General features: G+C 38.4%; 1 protein-coding gene across 3 annotated transcripts in view; it reads right to left on the bottom strand.

Moving 5' to 3' along the window:
- LOC131045510 (cullin-3A) overlaps positions 1-23,422 on the bottom strand; it is a 102,747-nt gene extending 79,325 nt beyond the window's left edge. Inside the window, exons 1-2 of one of the 3 annotated variants that reach the window (XM_057979095.1) lie at positions 23,258-23,422; positions 22,748-22,950 (exon numbers count right to left, since the gene is read on the bottom strand). In XM_057979095.1, coding sequence (XP_057835078.1) covers positions 22,748-22,908 — 161 coding nt within the window. In that variant the 5' untranslated portion in view covers positions 22,909-22,950; positions 23,258-23,422. Of the gene's footprint in view, positions 1-22,747; positions 23,220-23,257 lie in introns of those variants that run through there. The other 2 variants (XM_057979096.2, XM_057979097.1) reach the window with 2 other exon arrangements.
- Positions 23,423-23,677: the final 255 nt, after the last annotated feature.

Here is a 23,677-nt window from a genome sequence, read left to right as displayed (position 1 = left end):
CTCCCACTGTTTATCCATACCCAAGTCAAATTTCCCCTATAAGTGCTAAAATTTGGCTAAGTGTCAGGATTTATCCAGACTACCATTGATTTTCCACCAGGAGTGCGGACTGGAGTGCGGACAAAGTTAAGGATGATTCCATGCCTGGGTCGATGTTCCACCAAGATTTTTGTGACAACTAAGTGAGGATTTTTGTCAGGATTTTCATCTAGACAGAGGTCGATTTTCCCCTAAGAGCATTTGTAAGGATTTTTGTCCGAATTTTCATCCGCATAGTGATCGATTTTCCACTAGGAATATTTTGAGGAGTTTTGAGTCCGGATTTTCATCCAAACTGAGGTCGAAATTCCACCAGGGAGGTTTTTTCCAAGTTAAGTGAGTTTTGAGTGTGGATTTTTCAATCCAAACTGCCATCGAATTTCCCTTGGGTGATTTTTTGCAAGTAGAGTGGATTTTTGTCTGGATTTTTGTCCAAACTCACATCGATTTTCCCCTGGGAGGTTTTTTGTGTGCATTTTGATAAAGTTGAGCATGGATTTTTGTCCAAGCATGAGTCGAATTTCCCTTATGGGGAGTTTTTGACAATTTTTATGATTTTTAAAGGGATTTTTCAATCCCAACCCATATCGATTTTCCCCTGGAGGCTTATTTTGGATTTAATTTGCAATATTTTAATAGGTAAGCCCCACATTTAATTGTTTTTAAATGATTATTAATGATTATTTAAAATTTAAAAGCAAAATTAAATAACTTGCAAATAATCATTTAATATTTTAACCTTCTAAAAGCAAGTTAGGTTTTCACCAAGCAAGTATTTATACAAGTGTTTTATCCCACATTGCTTGTGTGGTGAAAATGAGAGGTGAAAGCAAGTATATGAGAGGAGACTTGGCATTATTTTATTATTATTTGTGCTAGGTGTCTCCATGAAAACGATTTTTCTCCAAGTTGGGCGAATTTTTAGCAAGGCGTTTTTGTGAAGTGTGGGATTGAGGATTTATTTTCCTCCATTTTTTTCAGCTCGTTGATCTATTCCTCTTGGCTACCATTAAAGACCAGTTTCAGAATTTTGATTTTGCTAAGTTTGGCGATTTTTTCAAACTTTAGCATTTTTTGGTGAAAATTGGCAATTTCATGTTTGGAGACTTAGGCAATTTTTCCTCCACCATTTTGCTTGTTGTTCAGACTTTCATTGCTGCAGATCAAGGCTGCCATTAACAACATTTTTCAGAATTTTGAAAATTTCGATTTTGCTAAGGAAGGCGAATTTTTGTGTTTGGGGTATCCAATCCCAACTTGGGCGATTTTTCAAGATTGTTGCCATCCTTGCTACTACAGATCTAAGCTGCCATTGACATCATTTTCAGATTTCCATTTTGGCGCAATACTTGGGAAAATTTCGATTTTGCTTGGGAGGTGATTTGGTGCCATATTTTGGTGGATTTTTTATTCATGCTTGGTGGCTGCCATCATTTCCAGCCTGCTGATTCGCTTCAGATCAGAGGTTTGCTTCAAATTTTGACCTCCATTAATGGCTGCCATTAATTTTCAGACTTAAGTTTTTATTGCCCAGCCAATTCCAACTTAAACATTTAGCATTCGGAGGTGTTTTATGGAGTTTTCTATGCATTTTTTAGACCATTTTATCTCTATTGCAGGTCTCAAACTCCATTGTTAGGCGGTTGTCCTCAGAAATTTTCATTTCCAGCCACCTAACTAGTTTTGGCGAATTTGCTTGGGGCTGTTTCCTTAACCATTTTTTCATCATTTTCAAGGATTTAAACCACTTTGCAAGGTGCTGGTAAGTCTGAAGTATCCAATTTTCAGACTTGTCCTCAAAAATTTAAATTTTTACCAGCCATACTTACATTCCAAAAAATGATTGTTTTGATCATTAGAACTAATTCTTATCAAGATTATGCACATTTTTTGAAGATTACAACATGTTTTAAAAGTCTGGTTTTCAGGTTATCTTCAAAATTGTTGACCTCCATTGTTGACTGTGGAAGGTGTCTTCAGACATTCATTGTGTGAAAACACAACCTTTCACACCTTTCCTTAGTCGTCATTTATCCGGTATACTCCTTTGCATTTTAGCTTGCAAATTTTCTAGGCATGAGGAGGTATTCAATGAATTTTATGGAAGGCTTCCATGCCTTAGTGTTGTCACACTTTGAACTTAATTGCTAAAATTTACCAAGTGTATGGATTATTTTCCTGACTCCATGCTCTAAATTAGCTAAATCTTTGGAAAGTCAAGAATTTTAAAAGGAACATTATTTATTTTCCTAAGTCTAACTTCGAGCTTTGTACAGGTGCGATGTCAAAGTCGAGATACAAGGAAACGAAAGAACTATTGAAGACGCTGGAGACTGGATTTTATCCAGAGTTTAAGATTTCATCCAGATGGAAGGAGATCGCTGATACAAACATGCATTTCCTAGACTTCGACCAGATGCAACGTAGGATGTTCGGAGTCAGAGATCAAGTTCCTTCCCCAGCATATGCGAATATTATGAAGAGTGGCATTTTCCATGCCGTTGGATTTCCACAGTCCATACAGTGCAGTGAGCTTATCCAGGAATGTGCACGATGTTACAATCCGCTCACAAGAATGATTAAGACTCCTAAGGGCGTTGTCATCGCCTACCTTGTTGAGGATGCTATTGCAAAGGTGTTTGGAATTCCACGCGGAACAGACATGAAGGATGTGACCAAGGAGGATTAAGCAGAAAGATACAAGAAGAAGATGGGTGTATGCAAGAATTTAATTAACAAAGAGTGGATGATTGAGCCTAGGTCTCATCATTCCAAGGCTCCCAAGACACTCATGTGCATAGATTTTAAGGAGGAATATTGTGATTTGATATTCCTACTCAACAAAGTGATGGGGATGCTACAGGGAGCAAAATTTGATGGATGGATGTTCTACTTCATCCAGGATTGTCTTAGAAGAACACTAGTGAATTGGTCCAAGATTATAAGTGACAACCTGGATTTTCAACTGAGGAATGAAGAGCGGTCCAAATCATTTGCCATGACTTCTTACCTAGTGTACCTGCTTGCACGATTTATTTCATACAGAGGATTAATATGCAAAGGTGAAGTCGGGAATGGGCAAGGACAATTCAAGAGTTATGAATGCTACCCCCAGCTGAGCATGTATAGAATTGAAGACTATAAGAGAGTGAATGATGCATTCACTATGTACATCACACGGATGCTGCAAGGCGGAATCCACAAAAGATTGTCCAAGGAGGCAACAGAGTTAATAGAAAAGTATGGATCGTGGTTTATACAGTTTCCCACTTTCACATACCTCAGGATTCATGGGTTTCAATCTGAACCCTACAGACTTCCTAGGTATCCAGCCAATAGAATGATAATGTTGGAAGTGGTGAGACAGCTTCTAGAGTTCGATGTTATCCAGAGAGAGAAGCACAGGACAAGAATGACATTCCCTATTTCGGTTGGGAAGACGTCAGAAGTTTGCCAATCCGCCATAGCCGCCAGCAATGCGAGTGAGGAGCTTGCATTCTATCAATTTGCTACATACAAGAAGAGAGAAAGATTTGATCCAAACAAGAAGGTCGGAAGGATCACGGGAGAGAAGTTCACTCATAAGATTGACATAGAGGATTATTGGGCTAACCTGATGGACGAGCAAGCAGTGAAGAGAATAATGTGGTCCAGAATGTCAGTGGATTTCATGAGGAAGTGTGGACTTTTCTTCATTCCTGATCAGGTATTAGATGATAGAGATCATACACATCCGCAGTATGAGAGTTGACGAGCACACAATTATACTGAGAGGGGGGGTGAATCAGTATAATGAAACTTTTCAATTCAATGTTTTATATGATAGAATCAATCACTAAAAATAATTTTGCATATGAACACAATAACACAAAGATTTAAGTGGAAACCCAATGCGGGAGAAAACCACTGAAAATGAATGCTATATATTTATGTTCTTTTACAATTGTGTGAGCACCAACCCACTAGAAGCACCAACTCCCTAACTCTGTTTTGTGAGCACCAACCCACTGGAAGCACCAACCCCCGAACTCTGTTTTGTGAGCACCAACCCACTGGAAGCACCAACCCCCGAACTCTGTTGAAATTGTGAGCACCAACTCACTCTTCACAAATCTAATTTTCCATCTTGAACATGTTGCTGTAACAATGGATGATGGACAATGGTAACACTCTTTAAATCTGCATACACATCTTCATACAAATATGTCACAATTTCTTTCTTAAATCTGCTGTAAGCTGATCATAAATCTGCCTTACTCTTCATTTCAAATCTGCATGTGCTAAGTTTATATATCTGCTATTATATTCTAAACTTATGCTCTTTTAGGACTGATTGTTCATGTTTCTCTTTGCACACCTCTTACTTCACCTCCGTGAGGTATACTTTCAAAAATCCACAGTTTTATACAAAGTATATATATCCAACATATCAACCTCCTTCTCAAAGCATTTTTTAAAAATTCAAATATATATGTGCTCGTTCCACCGGTTGCAAACCAACATGACTTCTAGTTTGAAAAGTCATATCCTTCAATATTTCAATAACTTCTTTTTGTTAAATTCTATTAATAAACTTTTTACGGGAGTATTTGTTTGCCAAACACTTTTGTTTATATTAATAAACTCTTATGCCACTATACCTTAGACAATACTTTTCATAATAAACAAACCACCGAACTTAATGAAGCCCAATAATATGTATTGTAAAAATAAGGTATGTAATTTATTTACGATATTATTTTCTCCTAGCCGGTAGTAAGTTCCGCAAAACACAAAGTTTAATAATTTTCGTTGTCGAGATTTATTTTTCACTTTTAATTTTGCCGCTCCATATCTATCTCCGCTTTAATTAATTTAAGTGTGCCACCGATAATATTGTTCAATATATTAACGCTCATGAGGTGCCGTAAAAAATACTTGATTAATACATCCGCCATCAAAACATTTTTCGCTTTAATAAACTTGCCGCTATATTAATATATTTGTCGATAATTATAAAGTCTTTCCATATTATATATCGGGTAATAAATATATCGGATTATTTATAAAGTCTTTCCATTAATAGTTTTCATTTGATTTCTATTTTTTCCTTCAAATAATGATATAGATACGAACCATGCTCACTGTAATCTTCTGCTTCATCGTGCTGATTTGCCAGGAAACTTCCAAACCAACACCCAACTCTAGGATATATTTTAGATACTTTCATTCTTTCTGTGATGTCATTTTAAATGCTTCCTGCTTTCAATTAATTTGACATCAATGACAATACTTGCATCAAGAGTAAAATGAAGAAGGCAATCCTATTGCCTAATTGGTCAGAGTCAGAAGAGATTGACCTGAATATATTGATGAGAGAGGTCTTGAATTTCTCTTGCCTATGGGTGGATATACAAATGAATAAGTTAGTTGACCTGGGTGTTCCCTTCACTTAAGAAAAGATGAAGCCGGAAGAGTCTACTTTCAAGGATGATCAGAGGACTGTCAGTGATGTCAAGATTCATGCAAACGAAGAGAGTCAAGCTCCCAAGAGAAGGAAGAACACGTCAAGAGAAGTCAAGGCCAGAGGGAAGAAGATCGAGGATGTGGAGAAGAAACAGAAGACTATCATTCCACTTATCATTCCTTCACCCCCTCCCCATGTCTCATCAATCAAAGTGATTGAAGTAACAGAACAGAATAAGGAGACTCAGCAGTGTTCCAACACAGTGATACTACCAGAGAATATTCAGGAATTCCATGCCACAGCGACATCTACACCTCTTGATGAGAATAATGATCAGCTAGACTCCCCTACTGTCCTTTTGGAAGTTAGCTTGGGAAATGAGGTATATGATTGGACCAGGAGTAATCCTGATGATAATGATGATGTTATTTCGACATTGAAAGGACTTGATCGAGAAATATGTCTCGATGATGGTATGGAGATGGCTGCTATTCCTAAATGGCTGAGGAGAAGTATGGAGAAAAGTAAACAAATGATAGAGGTACAGCCTATTGATGATATTGATGACTACCTAGCTAGGAGTGCTAAGGGGAAGGAGCCCAAGAGAGCAGAGATTTTGTCGCACATAGCTAGAGATGAGACAGGAATGTGGATTGCGCAGATTGTTGTTCCTATTGCAGGCGTGACAGCGGACATTGCTACTCCTATGGATTTCCAGATCACTTCAGTCGCCCTTGGTCGTACGTCCAGAGAACAGGAATTCCAGGAGATTGGTGAAAACCTCCAGGCAATCAATGCAAGGTTAGACAAAGCGGTTGCGGAGAATGAAAGGTACAGAGAAGAAAATATTAGACTCAGAGAGTATATTGCAGGGACAAGGCATGGAGATCCCACCCTTATTTCCCCTATTACAGTTGACCATGGAATACATTCACACTGTCAGGTAGCAAGAGGTACACACTCAGAGGTGGAAAAGTGGATTGAGAGCACAAGAAAACAGGCAGATGATTTCCTCACTCAGTTCGTCCATGCATATGATAGGACAACAGGGCTTATATTCAAAATTCAGTATTTGGAGGGAGTTTGGGAAGAATTCCGGCCTATCCAAGAGAGGAATATTCCACGCCTCCAGGAATTGAAGAAGATTCCTAATTCCACCTTGGTCAACGAGAACATTGTGCACAGTGGAGACAAATACGATTTCCATGGCTGGTATTGTGCATTAGCCGTGAAGAAATCAACTTATGAGAGCGCCCAATCGAGTTGTATGGAGATGGAAGGATTAATTCAGGACATTCAGATGAAGATCCTTGCCTCAATTGAGGAATTATTGGTTATTAATGTTAGTGATGCTAGTGGTTTACACTTAGCCGAATTAAAAGACAAGATGAAGTTTATGTATTTTTGCCAGTTGGACTCTTTGAAGAAGAGTCAGATAGATGACTTGGTCTCTTTGTTGATTCATGTTCACAGTTCGCAGAAGCTCATGCCAGAATGGGAGAACACTTTGAATGCTTGCTCGGATTCATTGGACATAATTGACTTATAGCAAGATACCTTGCCTAGCATTTCCATGGAGGAGTTAGATTCAGTATTGGCTAGATTCTTGGAGTATGCTAGGAGAGAGAAAGAGATGCAAGGAGGAATCTTCTAGAAGATTCCCTATATGATGACTAGGTATCTTTTCATTGGGCCATAAGTTTTTGGCACCATTTTGATGTAACCCTAATTAGGGCAATTCTAGGGTTTTGTTGGCATGATCTCGACCGTTGATCTTAGATCAATCCGGGCCATCCATTTTGTAAGAGACTCTATATATGCCCCCTTGTCTCTCATTTGTAAGAGAGAGTTTTTGTAGAATTGTTGGTATATGCTACAGCTATTTGAATCCTAATCATTGTTCAATTGTTAGTGATTTTGCTCTTCAAGTGTTGTATTTGCATTCATGGTTCTCAATTCCTCCAAGTTAGATTAGAATTTAAGATTAGAATTTATTTTCATGTATGTTAGATTGAGTGGAAGATTTGTTGAATTCATTTGTGTGGAATCCTTAGTCCATACCACTACCCTCTTGACGCTGGTAAGTGCGCCTTGTGTGGTCAACTGGAATTTGAGTAAGCATAACTTCAACTATCACGCGTTCGTTGACAAGCATCAACTTGGATGGTGTCTACGTTTGATGGTGATAGCCTGAAAATCTTTAAGTATACCTTAGACGATTGCACTAAGCTTGTGTCAATACCTGATTGTGAGACCTTGCCTGGTTTAATTCCACTAGATCCATTTATCATTTCTTACATTCCTAGGCTTAGAATAGATTTCCTGAACCCTATTCTTTTTCCCCCTTTTTTAGTAAGAAGTAAATCCAGAGCCATATCGATAAATCTTAAGTTGTCAGCACACCTATTCCGCATCATTCATGATAATCCAAACATTTGCGTAAGTCCCCAAGTGAAACACAGCAATTCACATCAACCACTGAACTTACCCACTCGTCAAGACCTGACATGTAGAAACCTTGGAATCATTTTAGTTGATCTCATTCTTAGCATCTGAGGTGATTTTGTTCAAGAGAGGGTAAATTACCTTGGTACTTTATTCTGAAATGTTTTGTGCATAAAAAACACATCAACAATACTCTACCAATCTTCCCTGACCAACAACAATAAGCTCTTGAGATGGTGGGCCTGCTGATGATATTAGCATCTTGCTGTCCAATCTTTGCTCCAGAAACCTTATATTGACCTCGGTCTGCAACTGTTGCTTCTGCTGCTTGGACATTGTTGTGACCAGGACATACACTAGCCAGACTGGACCTGTGCTGACAATAATGAGGATATACTAAATTTAATAACCTCAGTGAATATAGGTGAAAGGCTGTCATCCTCACCTAAACAACTCTATGACAAGGGTTTTTGTCCCTGCTGGGGCTATCAATCAGTAATGAGCAGATACTAATTCACTTTCCAAAGATGCTTGTATATATCCCTCCAAAATGACATTCATACCAGTTTGTAGGCACTGGAAAGGAATAGGTTCGCCTAGGAAGAGGAACAAACCAGGTCGGCCCACCTATTTTATTATTATTTTTCAAATTTTAAATCAGGCCTACCTGCAGAAACACACTTATTATTATATTCTTTTATTATTATTTATTAATGTTTAAAAACACTATTATTAAATAACGATATTTTTTCTTCTAGACAGAGGGGACGTGACAGAACACCAACTCCTTGATGTATGTTCCAAATTCTCATTGATCATTGATCTTCCATCTTTCAATTTTCTAATCATTCATGAAGCTGTTATTTAATTTCTGTAAATATTATATAATGCTAAAATTTGATATTTTACAAAATTAAATGAGCTGATTTTATAATCCATTGTAGTAGATTGTTTTTTTCTTAACTTGGAATGGGAATGCAAATTCTGTGTATCATGTGCCTTTGTGCCTTGTGCAACCTACTTTCTGTTGCAATGGGCTAATGAAATAATGGCTTAGGAGTTTTAAATTTGAATAACTCAAAGAGAAAACACCTTTTGCATATCCTCTCCTTTGCACCTCATGCCACCCAAACTAGAAACCACAAAACGAATACCTTTATGTTTGTAGCAGCTTGCATTTGTTTCTATTTTCTAGTTACTATGGGCTACTCAAATAATATGTTACAAGTCTTAGATAACTCAAAGAAGAGATGATCTTTGTATATCTTCTGCTTCTACACCTTGTGCATCCTTAAGTAAGAAATATGGAGGGAATATCCTTGTGTACAATTAGGTCTTGAGTCCTTGACAAAACTTTTATGTGGTAACTTGTTAGTTTCATTTCTACCAAGTCGCCAAGTCCAAGTCAAAAGTGGGTCTACAAAGTTTTAAAATGTTGCAAGTTATTGAACTACACCATATTAGTCTCACAAGGATATCATATTTTGTGATGTTCACATTAGTTATACAAGCAATACCCCACATTTCAAGATCCATTAAATAAACTTTTTGATCATGGAATTTTCCCCTAATGTATGCCCTAAAAAACCCTTCTTTGTGTTGGTGGAAATAAGCCACACCCGGACCGACGATGGACTGGTCCAAGAGAGGCTAGTAGCTCAGTGGTAGAGCACTCCAGCAGCGTGTGGAAGGTCCTAGGCTCGAGTCCTAGCTGGTCCATGTCTCAACATGGTATCAAAGCCAGGTCCAGGCTAGGAGACCCAAGCACACGAGAGGTGTGGCTTAAGGGGGGGTGTTCGTGGAAATAAGCCACACCCGGACCGACAATGGACTGGTCCAAGAGGGGCCAGTAGTAGCTCAGTAGTAGAGCACTCCAGCAGCGTATGGAAGGTCCCAGGTTCGAGTCCTACCTGGTCCATGTCTCAACACTTTGATCATAAGATTGTATCAAGATCCAACTTGGATACATCTATATGAGCTTCCATTCATCATAAATAATGATTTTTTTATTAAAATGTCAATAAAATCAGGGAATTTGACAAGTCTAAACCTGAGAGAAATAGACTTCAAGAAAAATATGATAGCAATCGTGTGTTGGTTGATTTATGTAAACCTATCATTTTACTATTTTATCCTCATACAATTCATGGCTTCGATATTTGGACTTTAAGGCTTTCCCTTTTAGATGCACTTGTTGCAATCAAATTGGATAAAAAATAGTGGACTGTCCCTTTTCAAATTTTCCGGTTTTGGTTTAATTCAGCTATGGAAATAGGTTCTAGAAGATGACAATTGTAATAAAAAATTTGTTTGGAGAAAACATGGATGCTGATGGCAGCATGTGCAGAAAGCAGAGAAAACCTTGCTCAGCAAACATCTAGATGGTTCCTAGGAGAGATTAGCTCCTCTAAACCCTCTTGTAAAGTCTTGTTGTAGGATTCTACACATAGACATTGAAATCTCACCACCACCCCTGTCTTGACACCTAACAACATAATCATTCATCCACTCATTAAAATAATCCATCTTATCTTAATTAATTCAATTTATCCAAATCAAATTGATTAAATAATCTTTATTACTTAATTTATTTTAAAAAAGCATTTCTCCACAAGTTTTCAAATATTAAAATAAATCTAAATAAATCCATCACAAATAATTTAATAAAAATTAACTTACACCTCATAATTAACTAATCAATCAACATAGTTAACTGATCAATCATTTTAGTTAACTAAATCAATCACTTTAGTTAACAATTCAACCAAATCAGTTGACTCGTCAACCAAAATAATTAATAAATTCAATTAAATGATATAACTAACTAATAAGCTCTGGATGTTTATATGAAAGCCTCCGGACAGAAGATTAATGAGGGGAAGTCTCATATCTTTTTCTTTAATACTGCTGCTCTCATCCAAGCTAGAATTGTGAGGATTTTGAGGTTCCAAATTGTGGTGCTTCCTTTTGTCTATCTGGGAATTCCTCTTTCAGCTAGTCGATTGACTGGGGGGCTCTGGCAGGAAATTTTGGATAAGTTTTGGAATAAAGTTTGTCATTGGACAAACAGATGGCTCTCAACTGCTGGTAGAATGACACTTTTGAAGTCAGTGGTGCAGGCGTTTCCTATCTACAGGTGCTCTGTGTAGACAGCCCCTGCAAGCTTTATTAAGGATTTTGAAGCTCTTTCCAAGCAATTCTTATGGACAGGCAATTTAGTTTCCTCTAAGTGGAGTTTGGTTAAATGGGATTTTGTTTGCAGGTCCAAGCAAGACGGTGGCCTCGATTTGCAACAAGCAGGTTTGAATCACAAGGCTTTGGTTGCAAAGCTCTTCTGGAGATGGTGCATCAACCAAGGTCAAGGATGGGCCAAAATCCTCAATGTTAAGTATATTGGGGTAGTGGAAGGAAAGGATGTACCTCGATACAATTTCACAGGAAGTGGGTCCACGATCTAGAATACTTTGAAGAGAGGAGCAAATCTTGTTAAGCAAGATCTTTTTGGATTTGTAATAGGGGTGCTGAAGCGTTGTTCTAGATGGATTCTTGGGATGGTTTCCCTCCTATCCTTTCTCAGTTCCCTCATTTGCAGCCTCTTAGTAATATTTTTCTTCCTGCAGGCCGGAGTAAAGGTGAGGATTTTAAAGTTACTTTGAGAGTGGGGCGAGGTGAAGTGGCTAGATTGAAAGAACCACGAGTGACCTCCAAGGGGGTCAATGGAGCATAGGGAGGCTCTTGCTAGGATATTAGCTGGTAGAATGTGTAACTCTCTTCAAGGAGCATATATCCTTGCTTGGGGCCCTAATTTGAAGGGCAAGTTTTCAGTGGCCTCAGGATATCACGAGTTAGAAAGAATGACTTTTGATGAGGTTAATATTCCCTAGTAGAAGCAAGTCTGGAACAAGTTGGCCTGGCCCAGGTATAACTTTTTCTTGCCGCTCGTTGTGCAAAATAGATGTCTTACTTGGGAGAATCTTCGGAAGAGAGGGTTTCAGGGACCTTCTATTTGTGTTTTATGCAATAATAGCGAGGAGAATAGCTCACACCTTTTCTTCCAGTGCCCTTTCTCCAGAGAAATTTGGCATTGGTGGTGGGGAGTCTGGAAGCATGCTTGTGTTCATGCTAGTTCTCTGGTTGATTTCTGGAATAGCCTTGGCAGACCCCCTACTAAGACCCCCTTTCTTGATGTGGCTTGGGACATTGGTCCAAGTTTTATTATTTGGCGAGTGTGGCTGGAAAGAAACCACAAGATTTTTCAAGATAGGAAGAAGTTGGTGCAGCAAGTGTGGCTGCGAGTTACTAAAATGATTCAGGAGACTCTGGTGGCCAAGTGTGATCTTTCTATAGAGGTTGACCTTGGAGACTTGCAAGTTCAAAGCTTGAACATTTTTGGTGTGGACTTTCGAGATGCCTTCTACAAGAAACTGTAGAGTAGGAGTCGGCTTGTTAAAAAGAAGGTTTGTCGTGATGGTAAGTGGTCCCCCCCGCCTTTGGGGACTCTGAAGATTAATACTAATGGATCTTCTAGAGGAAATTCTAGGCATGCAAGTGTTGGAAGAGTTGGCAGGGATTGTTGTAATGTCCCTATTTGGGATTTAATAGAATATTAAAATAATGTTAATTTTAGTATTAATGCTCAATAGTGTATATTCTAGTTTAGTTAGATCGTCTTCGATCTTCTCAGCAGTTTCTTATTAGAAACTTGCTATTCTTGTAAATATCCTTGTATTATTTATGAGCGTCTTGCTCATTCTGTTATTCAATCAATTCTTTGAAATCCATATGCTTCTGCATTTGTTTTATGGTATCAGAGCTATAGGAGAAATTTTTTAATTCTAATTTCCAATTCGTGGAAATTTTCGAAATTATTTCTGTTTTAAAAAAAAAAAAAAAAAAAAAATCCTTCAAGGTTTTTTTTTCCGTTGCCTAGCTCCTGTTTTTCGCGACCTGCAACCTGTGTTCGGCGTCGTTCGGCGTCGTGCGTCTGCAACCTGTGTTCGGCGTCGTGCGTCTGCAACCTCCGGCGTCGTGCTTCTGCAAACTTCGGCGTCGCCACCTCCAAGCGTCACGACCTGCAACCCACACCCTCTGCAACGCACGACCTGCAACCCACGCCCTGCAACCTACGACCAGCACCTTCGGCGACGCCATTTTTTTTTTAAGCAAATCATGGATTCCACGACCCTCTGCAATTTTCAATTAAGGTGTTAACCTTCCAGTTTTTTATCGAAAATCAATTTTTCTTGCAAATTCTTGGTGGGTTTTTCGAACACTAATCTGGGTAGTTGTTCGTTTTTTCTGGGTGTCTCGATTTTCGTGCCTCGATTCTCGAGCCCACGGATCCAGATTCTGACAATAGATTCCTTCTGGGTTTTTCGCACGCATTTCTGGGTTGTCTTTGGATTTTTTTGGGTCAGCTGAGAATTTTTTTGGGAAACGTGCAAATGGCTTCTCTAACCAACCTGATGCTAGAAGGCAGTCAACGCTTTAATGGCAACAATTACAACATCTGGAAACAGCGTATGTTGACCATTTTTGAATATAGGCATCTTGACCAGCTTGTTTTGGGAAAAGAGCTCAATCCTGGTACACCTGGTGCAGATCAAGATAAGTTTGATGAACGCAATCGGGAGGCAGTTATGCTTCTCAAACTCTCAGTGACTGATGATCAGTTATCGCAGATTCCTTCCGGCAAGACAGCTTCTGACATCTGGAAGCATCTGAAGGAATTGCATGAGACATCCGACAAGAGCCGAGCATTCTTTCTAAAGAATCAGCTATTCTCCATTATGATGGACGAACGTATGTCCTTACAGGAACACCTCACGAGGATTAAGGACATTCGAGATCAGCTCGAAGCTATTGGTCGGACTATGGAGGAAGAAGACATGGTAGTAATCACTCTGAAAAGTCTTCCGAAATCGTATGAACACTTCATTGAGACCCTCAATATTACTTCCACTAATGTTGATCTGAAGTTTTCAGAATTGTGCACCAAACTTCTACAACAGGATCGCTGGAAACAACAGTTTGGTAGTGGTACTACATCAGCCTCCTCGGAAAATGCCTTCACAACTCAATCCTTTCAGAAGGATAAAGGCAAATTTCAAACCTCTCAGTCTTTTCAGCAGAAAGGCTCTTCTCAGACACAGGATGGAGCTAAGAAGAAGAATGTGCAGTGCAATTACTGTCACAAGTACGGCCATATGAAGAAAGATTGCCGTCAGAGGCTCGCTTCTGAACAAAAGAAGCAAGGAGGGTCACACCAGAAGGCGCATGTTGCTAAACATTCCGAGCAGAAGGAGTCTGCCTTTTATGCCTTTATGGCTAAGAGGTCTTCAGATCATGCCAGGTCTTCTGCTTGGTACATCGACTCTAGTGCATCACGTCACTTTTCTCATCGGCGTGACTGGTTTACAGACTTCTCCCCTTTCAGTGATTCCGTTGTATTTGGCGGAGGTGAGGAGTATACAGTTGTTGGCAGAGGCACTGTTCAGATACAGTCTGGTGGCAGGACTCTCCTTTTTCTGAATGTGTACTATGTTCCTGGAATGGAACTTAATCTGCTCTCTGTCAGCCAGATTATGAGGAATTCTCCTCAACTAGATGTGGTGTTCAGTGCTCACAAGTGTTCCATCATTGATCGGGAGACTCGTCTTACTGTTGCTGTTGGTCTAGAGGATCATGGCCTATATAGGCTTCTTGACACTGGTGATTCTCCTGAAGTGGCTCTGGCAGCTCGTGTCAAGCTGGCAAACAGCATCGGACTTCATTCCCACATGGAAAGTCTTGGCGCGCATCTAAGGTACTTCAATTACTTCATGCTGATATTTGTGGTCCTATGAATACATCTTCTGTTACTGGTTGCAAATACTTTTTGCTTATTGTAGATGATTTTAGTAGAAAGATGTGGGTGTACTTTCTTAAACATAAATCAGATGTATTTAGTATCTTTCAGAAGTTTAAGTCCTTTGTTGAAAAAGAGTCTGGACATAGTATCATTACTCTTAGGACAGATAACGGGGGGAATTTTGTTCTTCTACATTCTCCAACTTCTGTGATACCCATGGCATCAAATGCCAATTGACTACACCCTACACTCCTCAGCAAAATAGTGTTGTCGAGCGTCGCAATCGTACAGTTGTTGAGATGGCTCGCTCTATGTTACAACACAGGAGTGTTCCGAATAAGTATTGGGCTGAAGCAGTATTTACTGCTGTCTACCTACTTAACCGTTCTCCTACTCAGGCTGTTAAAGGGAAGACTCCAGAAGAGGTTTGGTCTGGTCGGAAGCCTAAGATCAGCCACCTTAAGGTTTTTGGCTCTGTTGCCTATGTTTGGATTCCAGATGCTAAGCGCTCCAAGTTGGATTCCAAAAGTCAGAAACTCATGATGACAAGATACAGTGATCACCATAAGGCCTACAGCCTGATAGATATAGACACTGAACGTCTTATCTTCAGTCGTGATGTTGTATTTGATGAAGACAGAGGATTCTTTCAGTCCCCTTCTTCTGAGCAGAGTTCTGAGGATCAGCCTCACAGTGTTCTTATTCCATTAGGTTCGCCTGATGGGAGGGATGATGCAGAATCTATTTTCGATGATGCACTACCTGAGTTCCCTCCGGAGAATAATCCTCCCCTTGCTGCTCCTGTTCCTGATCCCGAGCCTCTTCCAACTCCTCCAGATGTTCGCACTTCTACCCTCCAGCCTAAATGGTGGGCCAAGACCATTGGTGATCTCAGGGATACTGAGCTCATTGAGGGTAGAACCTCCCGTAATAAGAGCAAACAGTAGCATACAGTCAATTTTGCTCTCGTGGCTAACATACACAGTGTTTTTGAGCCTCAGACATACTCAGAGGCTAAAGGTATACCTGAGTGGGAACAGCCTATGGAAGCTGAGTTCCAGAGTCTTCAGAAGAATCACACTTGGGCCCTTTCTGATCTTCCTTCAGGGAAGAAGCCCATTAGCTGCAAATGGGTGTACAAAGTAAAATACAAAGCTGATGGAACCCTAGACAAGTATAAGGCTCGTCTTGTTGCTCGTGGGTTCTCACAGAAAGAAGGCATTGACTACGAGGAGAATTTTGCTCCTACAGCCAAAATGAGTACCATACGGCTCGTTCTTGCCTTGGCAGCCCAGTTCAGTTGGAAAGTCCATCAGATGGACGTCAAGAGTGCCTTTTTGAATGGTGACTTACAGGAAGAAGTCTACATGACGCAACCCCCAGGATTCAAGGTTGCTGGTCAAGAACAGAAGGTCTGTAGACTAGTCAAAGCACTCTATGGTCTGAAACAAGCTCCTCGGGCTTGGTACATGAAAATTGATAAGTACCTGACAGATCATGGTTTTCAGCGGAGTCCATCTAATGCAAACTTGTATATCAAGCATTCTAGTAATGATATTCTGTTTGTGGTTGTCTATGTGGATGACTTAATCATTACTGGCAGTTCAGCACATTTGATCACTGGGATCAAACAGGATTTGTGCTGCACCTTTGATATGACAGATTTGGGACTTCTACATTACTGCTTAGGAGTTGAAGTCTGGCAGACTGAGAACAGTATCTTTCTCTCTCAATCCAAGTATGCCAGAAGTCTTGTGGACAGGTTCAGAATGCAGGATTGCAAACCTGCCTCTACTCCTATGGAACCCGGGCTCAAACTTTCAGCTCAGTCATCTTCACCAGTTGTGGATGAATCTCTGTTCAGGCAACTAGTGGGCAGCCTCATCTATCTTACTGCCACTAGACCTGACATCAGTTTTGCAGTAAGCTACATTTCACGCTTCATGACAGCTCCCAAGGCTGATCATTGGATAGCAGCGAAGTGTGTGCTGCGTTATGTGAGTGGCACTCCTGATTATGGACTTCTGTACACTCGGAGTTCTGATCCTCTACTCAGTGGTTACACAGATTCTGACTGGGCAGGTTCGGTTGATGACCGTAAGTCTACAGCAGGGTATGTGTTTAGTTTGGGATCTGGTACTGTCGCATGGACTAGTAAGAAGCAGCAGGCAGTGGCTCTCTCCTCGACAGAAGCAGAGTATCGGGGAGCAGTTAAGGCATCTTGTGAGGCGGTTTGGCTTCGACGAATGCTTGCGGATATGCATGTCTCCCAGGCAGGTCCTACTCCCTTATTCTGTGATAATCAGGGAGTGCTCAAACTCACCAAGAATCCAGTCTTCCATGAAAGAACCAAGCATGTGGAAACTCATTGTCACTATATTCGACAGCTGGTTGAAGACGGATCCATCCAGTTGCTGTATGTTCCTACCTCGGAGCAGCCAGCAGACATCTTCACCAAGCCCCTCGGTCCTGATAAATTTGTAAAATTCAGGGGGTCTATAGGTGTAGTTAATAGATTGAGCATTAAGGGAGGGTAATAGAATATTAAAATAATGTTAATTTTAGTATTAATGCTCAATAGTGTATATTCTATTTTAGTTAGATCGTCTTCGATCTTCTCAGCAGTTTCTTATTAGAAACTTGCTATTCTTGTAAATATCCTTGTATTATTTATGAGCGTCTTGCTCATTCTGTTATTCAATCAATTCTTTGAAATCCATATGCTTCTGCATTTGTTTTAGGATTCGCCTTCATGTAATCCTGAGACAACAATTTTTATTTAAAGTGAGAGTTGTAATATATTAATAAACATAATTTTATCAAAATTGAATACATTTCATTATAATATTGACTTCAAATTTTAAGAACAGTTTAGAGGGTAGAACTTATCATGATAACTTTCTCTGATTTGTATACTTGAAATATATGCCTCAATATTATAAATTGTTGCTGCTCAACTGAGCCTTCAAATTAGAGTAATAAATTTCTCACAACTTATGCCATAGTTCTTCCCTTCAACTTGATCTTCAAATCTTCTTATGAAATGATCTCTGACTCCTCATATAAATTTGCTATAAAACTCTTTTATCCTTCTCATCAAACCTGCAATCTTATCTTCTCATATTCTTTTTATCAAATCTGCTTTGAGGAACACACTCTTCCTCTTGGATTTATCTTCCTCAAATGATCTCCAAATATATCGCATTAATTGAATCATTATTTTTCACTTATCAAATCTTATTCATAAAATCTGTTTAAACTTCACTTCATTGATTTCTCCTTGAACAACCTTCTTATTTCTTCATCATTCATTATTGATTTTACTTCATTTATCTCTTCACTTCTTTTATCGATGTGTCTCTATATATCTATTGTCCTCTTTATATTTATTTCATTCGATCCATTGCTGCATCGTTATTCTCCTTGGATGATCTTTTCCTCAATGATCTTTGGTGTATTAGTTTCTTTTTGTCTTTTTAATAGTCACACCACATAATCTGATGCTTTGATCCCTTTCCTTTATATCTCTCAATGTAAGGGAGAGATCACACATCTTCATCATGTATGCCCTTTGGCAAGCGACACACCCTTTCACCATTAGCACTCTTTGAAAGGTTGCAACTCTTCATTATTTCTGCCCTTTGAAAGGACAAACCTTTCACAATCAGATCTGCACTTCTTATTTAAATCAAATCTGCTCTTCTCCTTCCTAAATATGCCCCTCAAATATCTCATGTTTGAGGGAGTCACCACTTTTCAGTTTATGTCTTTTGACCATTCATTAAATTAATTAAAGTTTAATCATATTTAATTATATTCTTTTATATTTTTATTTTATTTTTATTTTTTATTCATTTGTATTTTAATTTTATTATTATTATTTATTATTAAATTTATTTCAAAGTGGGGACATTACAATTGCTCTGGAAAGGTAATCTTCTTCTTTTCTAAGCATAAGGGCCTACAAACCAATAACTATATGGAGGCTCTTGCTGTCCTCTTGGCCCTTGAAAGAGGATGTGCTCTTGGTTGGAGTAGTATTATTTGTGAGTCTGATTCCCAAGTTGTGGTGGAAATGCTGAACCGGTGGAGGTTGGAGGATGTGGATTGGCACTTGACTGTGGTGGGCAAACAGATTCTTAGCTTGAGTGCCTCATTGGAGGTGGTCTCTTTTTTCTATGTTCCCCGTGAGTGGATGTGATGTCCCCATCTTTGACCGAGAAGATAATAGCAATAAAACACGTATGTGGGCAAGGAGTGGCAGACCTTGAACACTTACTAATAGTTAGAAGATAGTTAGAAGTAAATATACATAAACAATTAAAAATAAGATAATTGGAAAATCGTAAAGTCTTATGAATAAGACGCGATTCCTAATAAACATTGAGGTATGAGGATATGTTCAAGATGATGATCACCCTTCCAAGAAGGATACGAAGAAAACATGAAGGCTATCCATATTGATTACACCATCAATCAATTGTTACAATATTAATATTAAGCATCGCTGAAAAAGATCATGATTAAAGACATATTGGGCCTTGTATCATCGTGGTGGAGATCTCCATATGCAACCCTTGCAGAGGGAAGAGGCTATTTTATTCGTCAAGCACTCTAAGGATATTCAAAGAAACGCTTTCTGCTCAAACACCATTTAGAATGGATCAGAGATATATATGTGTATACATATACATCTGTATGTATACATGTATACATATAGATATGTATGTATACATGTATATATATATATATATACCATACATACATACATATATATATATATATATATATATATATATATATATATATATATATATATATAACTGGTAAAAAGAATATGACATACAGTTTCTCCGACAAATGACAAAGCCGCAAGTATTGGGCATTAGGATGTCAGTGATATATAACTTATCGTGATCCCTTAACGATGGCTAATATAAATATCAAACATTATGGAGGTTTAAATTAAGTCTTGCGCTACAAAAGAGCTTGGTTTGTTCATGGAAAGGAAATCGTACGAGCAAGAAGACTTAGCCAATCATGGAATTGAGACCAATAATATTATCGCCGAGGAAATCTATAAAGATCAATCCATATGCAGACTCAAGGATATCGATAATGGGAAGGAGCGATGAGCATCATACACCGATCTATATTCAAGAAAAGTAATAAGGAGTGAATACGATTGCATACATTCAAGATATCTAAATATTAGGGTTGACTAATAATTCCCCATATTGATCAAATCATAAGATAATCTGCTGTTAAGATAGCGATTGGGGTGATTAATACTAAACAACGAATACGATGAGACAAAACTGGTTGCTACGAAGAGATGTGACTTGTTTATGGAAAGGCATAATTAAGAAGGGACATGTCTCTTAGAATGTCACCCTTTCCATTGTGCATAATACTTAAATGAGTTCGAACTCAGTCAATCAATGAATAAACGTAGGAAAAGGGGGAGAGTCACCAGCAAAAGGAGTCTGGAATAATTCCGAAGAAGGGCAATACAGAATACCCCAGCGTGACCAAATCTAATGGTACGCATAATAATAATAATGCCATGAACAATGGTAACAGAACAAAGTATATGATTCAATTAGATTCACATTCTGGATACCTGGTAGACAACCATATATGACATACAATTATAATGAAATTATGTTCTGTTAATAAATACTTCTGGCACACTGTTAATACAACCTGTTAAAATACACAATAGTTTCCAGCAATATAATGAACACTGGAATAAATAATTAATAAATTGCAATACAGCAATTGGTGAAATTATCGTATAAATAACATCTGAACAAATGTAATAATCTGTAAATTTGGAAGGAAGGATGGTAGATAGGTAAGAGGGTTAAGGTTCACCGTCTAAGTAGACCACTTATTGATGACAAAGTCTGCAATAAGCCAGGAGGGCTGAGATTCGCTCCTGGGCTTAGATTGGTGGAACTGAGAGCTCCACTATGCTAACCATACCGTTTCCACCTTAATAACTTATGAGGGTAAGAGTATGATCAGAAGAATAAGACCCACACCATGTAAGTAGGCCAAGAGGGCTTAGCATGGGTTGGCTGGGCAACCCAATCATGACTCAATTCCCAAAACAAAAATCTGCAACAAATTCTTACAATTTAATCAAACCATAAATAACCAAACTTAATATGTAAATAAATTCTGTATTCTTATTTGTTTCTGCTGGGAATCTTAGAGGAAGTTCATAAAAGGATTGATTAACAGTAATTTTTCTTATCCTAGTCACCAACTATTTGTATTCTTTTCAGGAGTATTAAGTAGGGGACATTACAGTGGAATAGGGCTGCTGATTGTCTGACTAGGTGGGCATCTGAGCGTTTGGAGGGATGGAATGTTGGAGAATGGGGTCAATTGCCCCCGGAATATGTTCATGATCTTGAGATGTTGGTTAAGGAAGAAATTGCTGAATAGCTGTGGTCCTTTAGGGGATGTCCTCTTGTTAGGGGATGTCCTCTTGTTGGTGCATGTGGTGATGTCTTTTTCCTGGGCTTGTTGCCCTGAGCTTTGTACAGTTTCTTCTGATTCAATAAATTTTTACCCCTCTTTTAAAAGAAAAAAGAAAACTAGCTAATTACCTCCATTAAAATGGGTAATAGCTACCACCTCTCCACATCCATTCCACCGTCAATGCAGGTAAACTCGTGATCCAAGATCAAATCCTGACAATTCATCCATCTTATCAAAAATCTACAAATTGAAATCAAATCCATCATTTCCTTATCCCACTTTGGAGCAAGTACATGCTGTCAAAATGAGCAACAAACATTTTATCATTTGTATAGCGTATCCATTTGTTGGCAAAAGGTGTTGCATTTTGGTTTGAGTCATGTCTTGCACTGATTATGTTTATGCAATTCATATTTCCACTCTATCGGAGGTAAGTATGTGATTCTATTTAAAGTTTGCATTTCATTTGCCGAAATCTTATCTTTTGTTCAAATTTCCAATTCACACTAAGGAACAACAGATGTGTGTGCAAAAGCAAGATACTAATTTGGGCTCATTTTTCGATGTCGGGGCTTTATTTTCGGATGACAAGGGTCTGTTGCCTCAGAATACACCTCCTCCCTCAGAAGAGTTGGAATGTCTAGGGTAGGCTTTCTTCCTTGTATTAGCTGTTGCTCTTAAGGATATACTAAAGAAGTGTAGAGGAAGAAAAACAAAAATAAACAAAATATCACAGATGAAAGCTATGGAAGTGATTAACAAAGGCTCTCAATGGACCATGGTGGTTCTCTTTCCTTCTAAGGGTAGAAGATCAATCACCATCAAGTTTTTTGTTTGTATCTGCTAAGCTCTAGGGGTCTTTTGTTTGTTCCTAGCTGAAGCATTGCACTTCTTCGTTATGCAGAATGTAGAATGTTTTCTTATCTTGCCATTGTAATAGTTGTTTTAAACTCTGTTGGTATGTTGGCTCTGGTATGTCTTTGTGAGAGTACTGTTATGTCCAATAGTTATGTGTATCTTCCTAGTTCTTTTGGATATAAATTGTCATTCTTTGGCTTTATGGGCAAAGACCCCAACTGGTCCCTCAATTAACCGATCAAAAAATACATTCAGTTCGAATTCCAAACCAACAAGGGCGAAAGACACTCCAGCAGGTCATGGTATATTGTTAAAAGGCAGATCAATTAGCAAAGCATTCTGTGTTAAAATGACCAAATTGACAAAAATTATACTCAAAATAAAATGAACTTTTAAGCTTGATGTTGCATTCTACTAAAAGTGCAAATGAAAAAGGAATAATGATGGTAAAATTAAGCACATTAGACTTAAGGACCCTCAACATCCCCTCACTAGCAGATAAGCACCCAAATTTATCTCAATCAACTAGATAATTCTTACATTCTGATAGCTAAACAATGACTTCAAAGAGAGAGAGAGACAGAGAGGCAGGAAGCAATTGAATTTGAATTGGATACCTGTAAAGTTCTTCAAAACTCAAGCCGCTGGCATTCTGATTATAGATTTCGTGAATTGCGTCAGCCAAAATCTTCCACGTCTTGTCGGCATGCTTGGAATCCATATCGATCCTATGCTTGAAAGGCTCGATCTTGATATTCCTTTTTTTTGCAGTGCTCATCCTTGCTTTCCTCCTCCAAATTAATCCAAAACTCTATCCTTTCTGCCATAAAAACATCCAGCCAAAAACTCTTACATGTAGAACTGGTTATTATATGTATACATCCACGAACCAACAAAGTCCATCCCCTATAGATACCCAAAAAATTACGCCAAATCCCCTTCACATTTTTGAATTATATATGTGTATCGGACAAAGCAGATTATCAGGCGTAAAAGCGAAAGCAACGAATTTTTTAGAAGCTCGATACCCTAACCAGCAATTCTTTTTAAGGGTTTCGAACTCATTTACCGACGAATTTGAGACAATTGAAAGCATTTGAATCCAAAAAATTGAATTAAAGTGTTACCTTGATCGAGGTACGAATTTTCCTGTTGTCCGCTTTCTTGCCTCGTTCGCTTCGCCTTGTTTTTATTCTTATTTTATGTTTTCTCCGATCTAAAAGTACAGAAATTAGATCGGAAATGAATTTCTCACGCGGCTATTGTTAAAAACTCTTAGATTTTGTTATCCTTCCTTTTACTTTTTTTCTGAAGTTTATTAGTCCCAGTCCCGGTTAAAGAAATTAATTATAGTTATTAATTTGAAAAAATTAACGTATTTATCATTAATTTTATAACAAAACATAGTGAAAAGCTGAATTTCTCAATTATATGGAAAAATAAATTGAAAAATAAACAGATTTTTTAACTATGATAACTTTAATATTTATTTACTAGCATTGATGATGTGATGATTAAGTTATGATATTGTCAAGAGTCATAACTTA

This window comes from Cryptomeria japonica, chromosome 10 (assembly GCF_030272615.1).
Source record: "Cryptomeria japonica chromosome 10, Sugi_1.0, whole genome shotgun sequence".
Classification (NCBI taxonomy): domain Eukaryota; kingdom Viridiplantae; phylum Streptophyta; class Pinopsida; order Cupressales; family Cupressaceae; genus Cryptomeria; species Cryptomeria japonica.
This window is presented reverse-complemented; position numbering and strand designations above follow the sequence as displayed.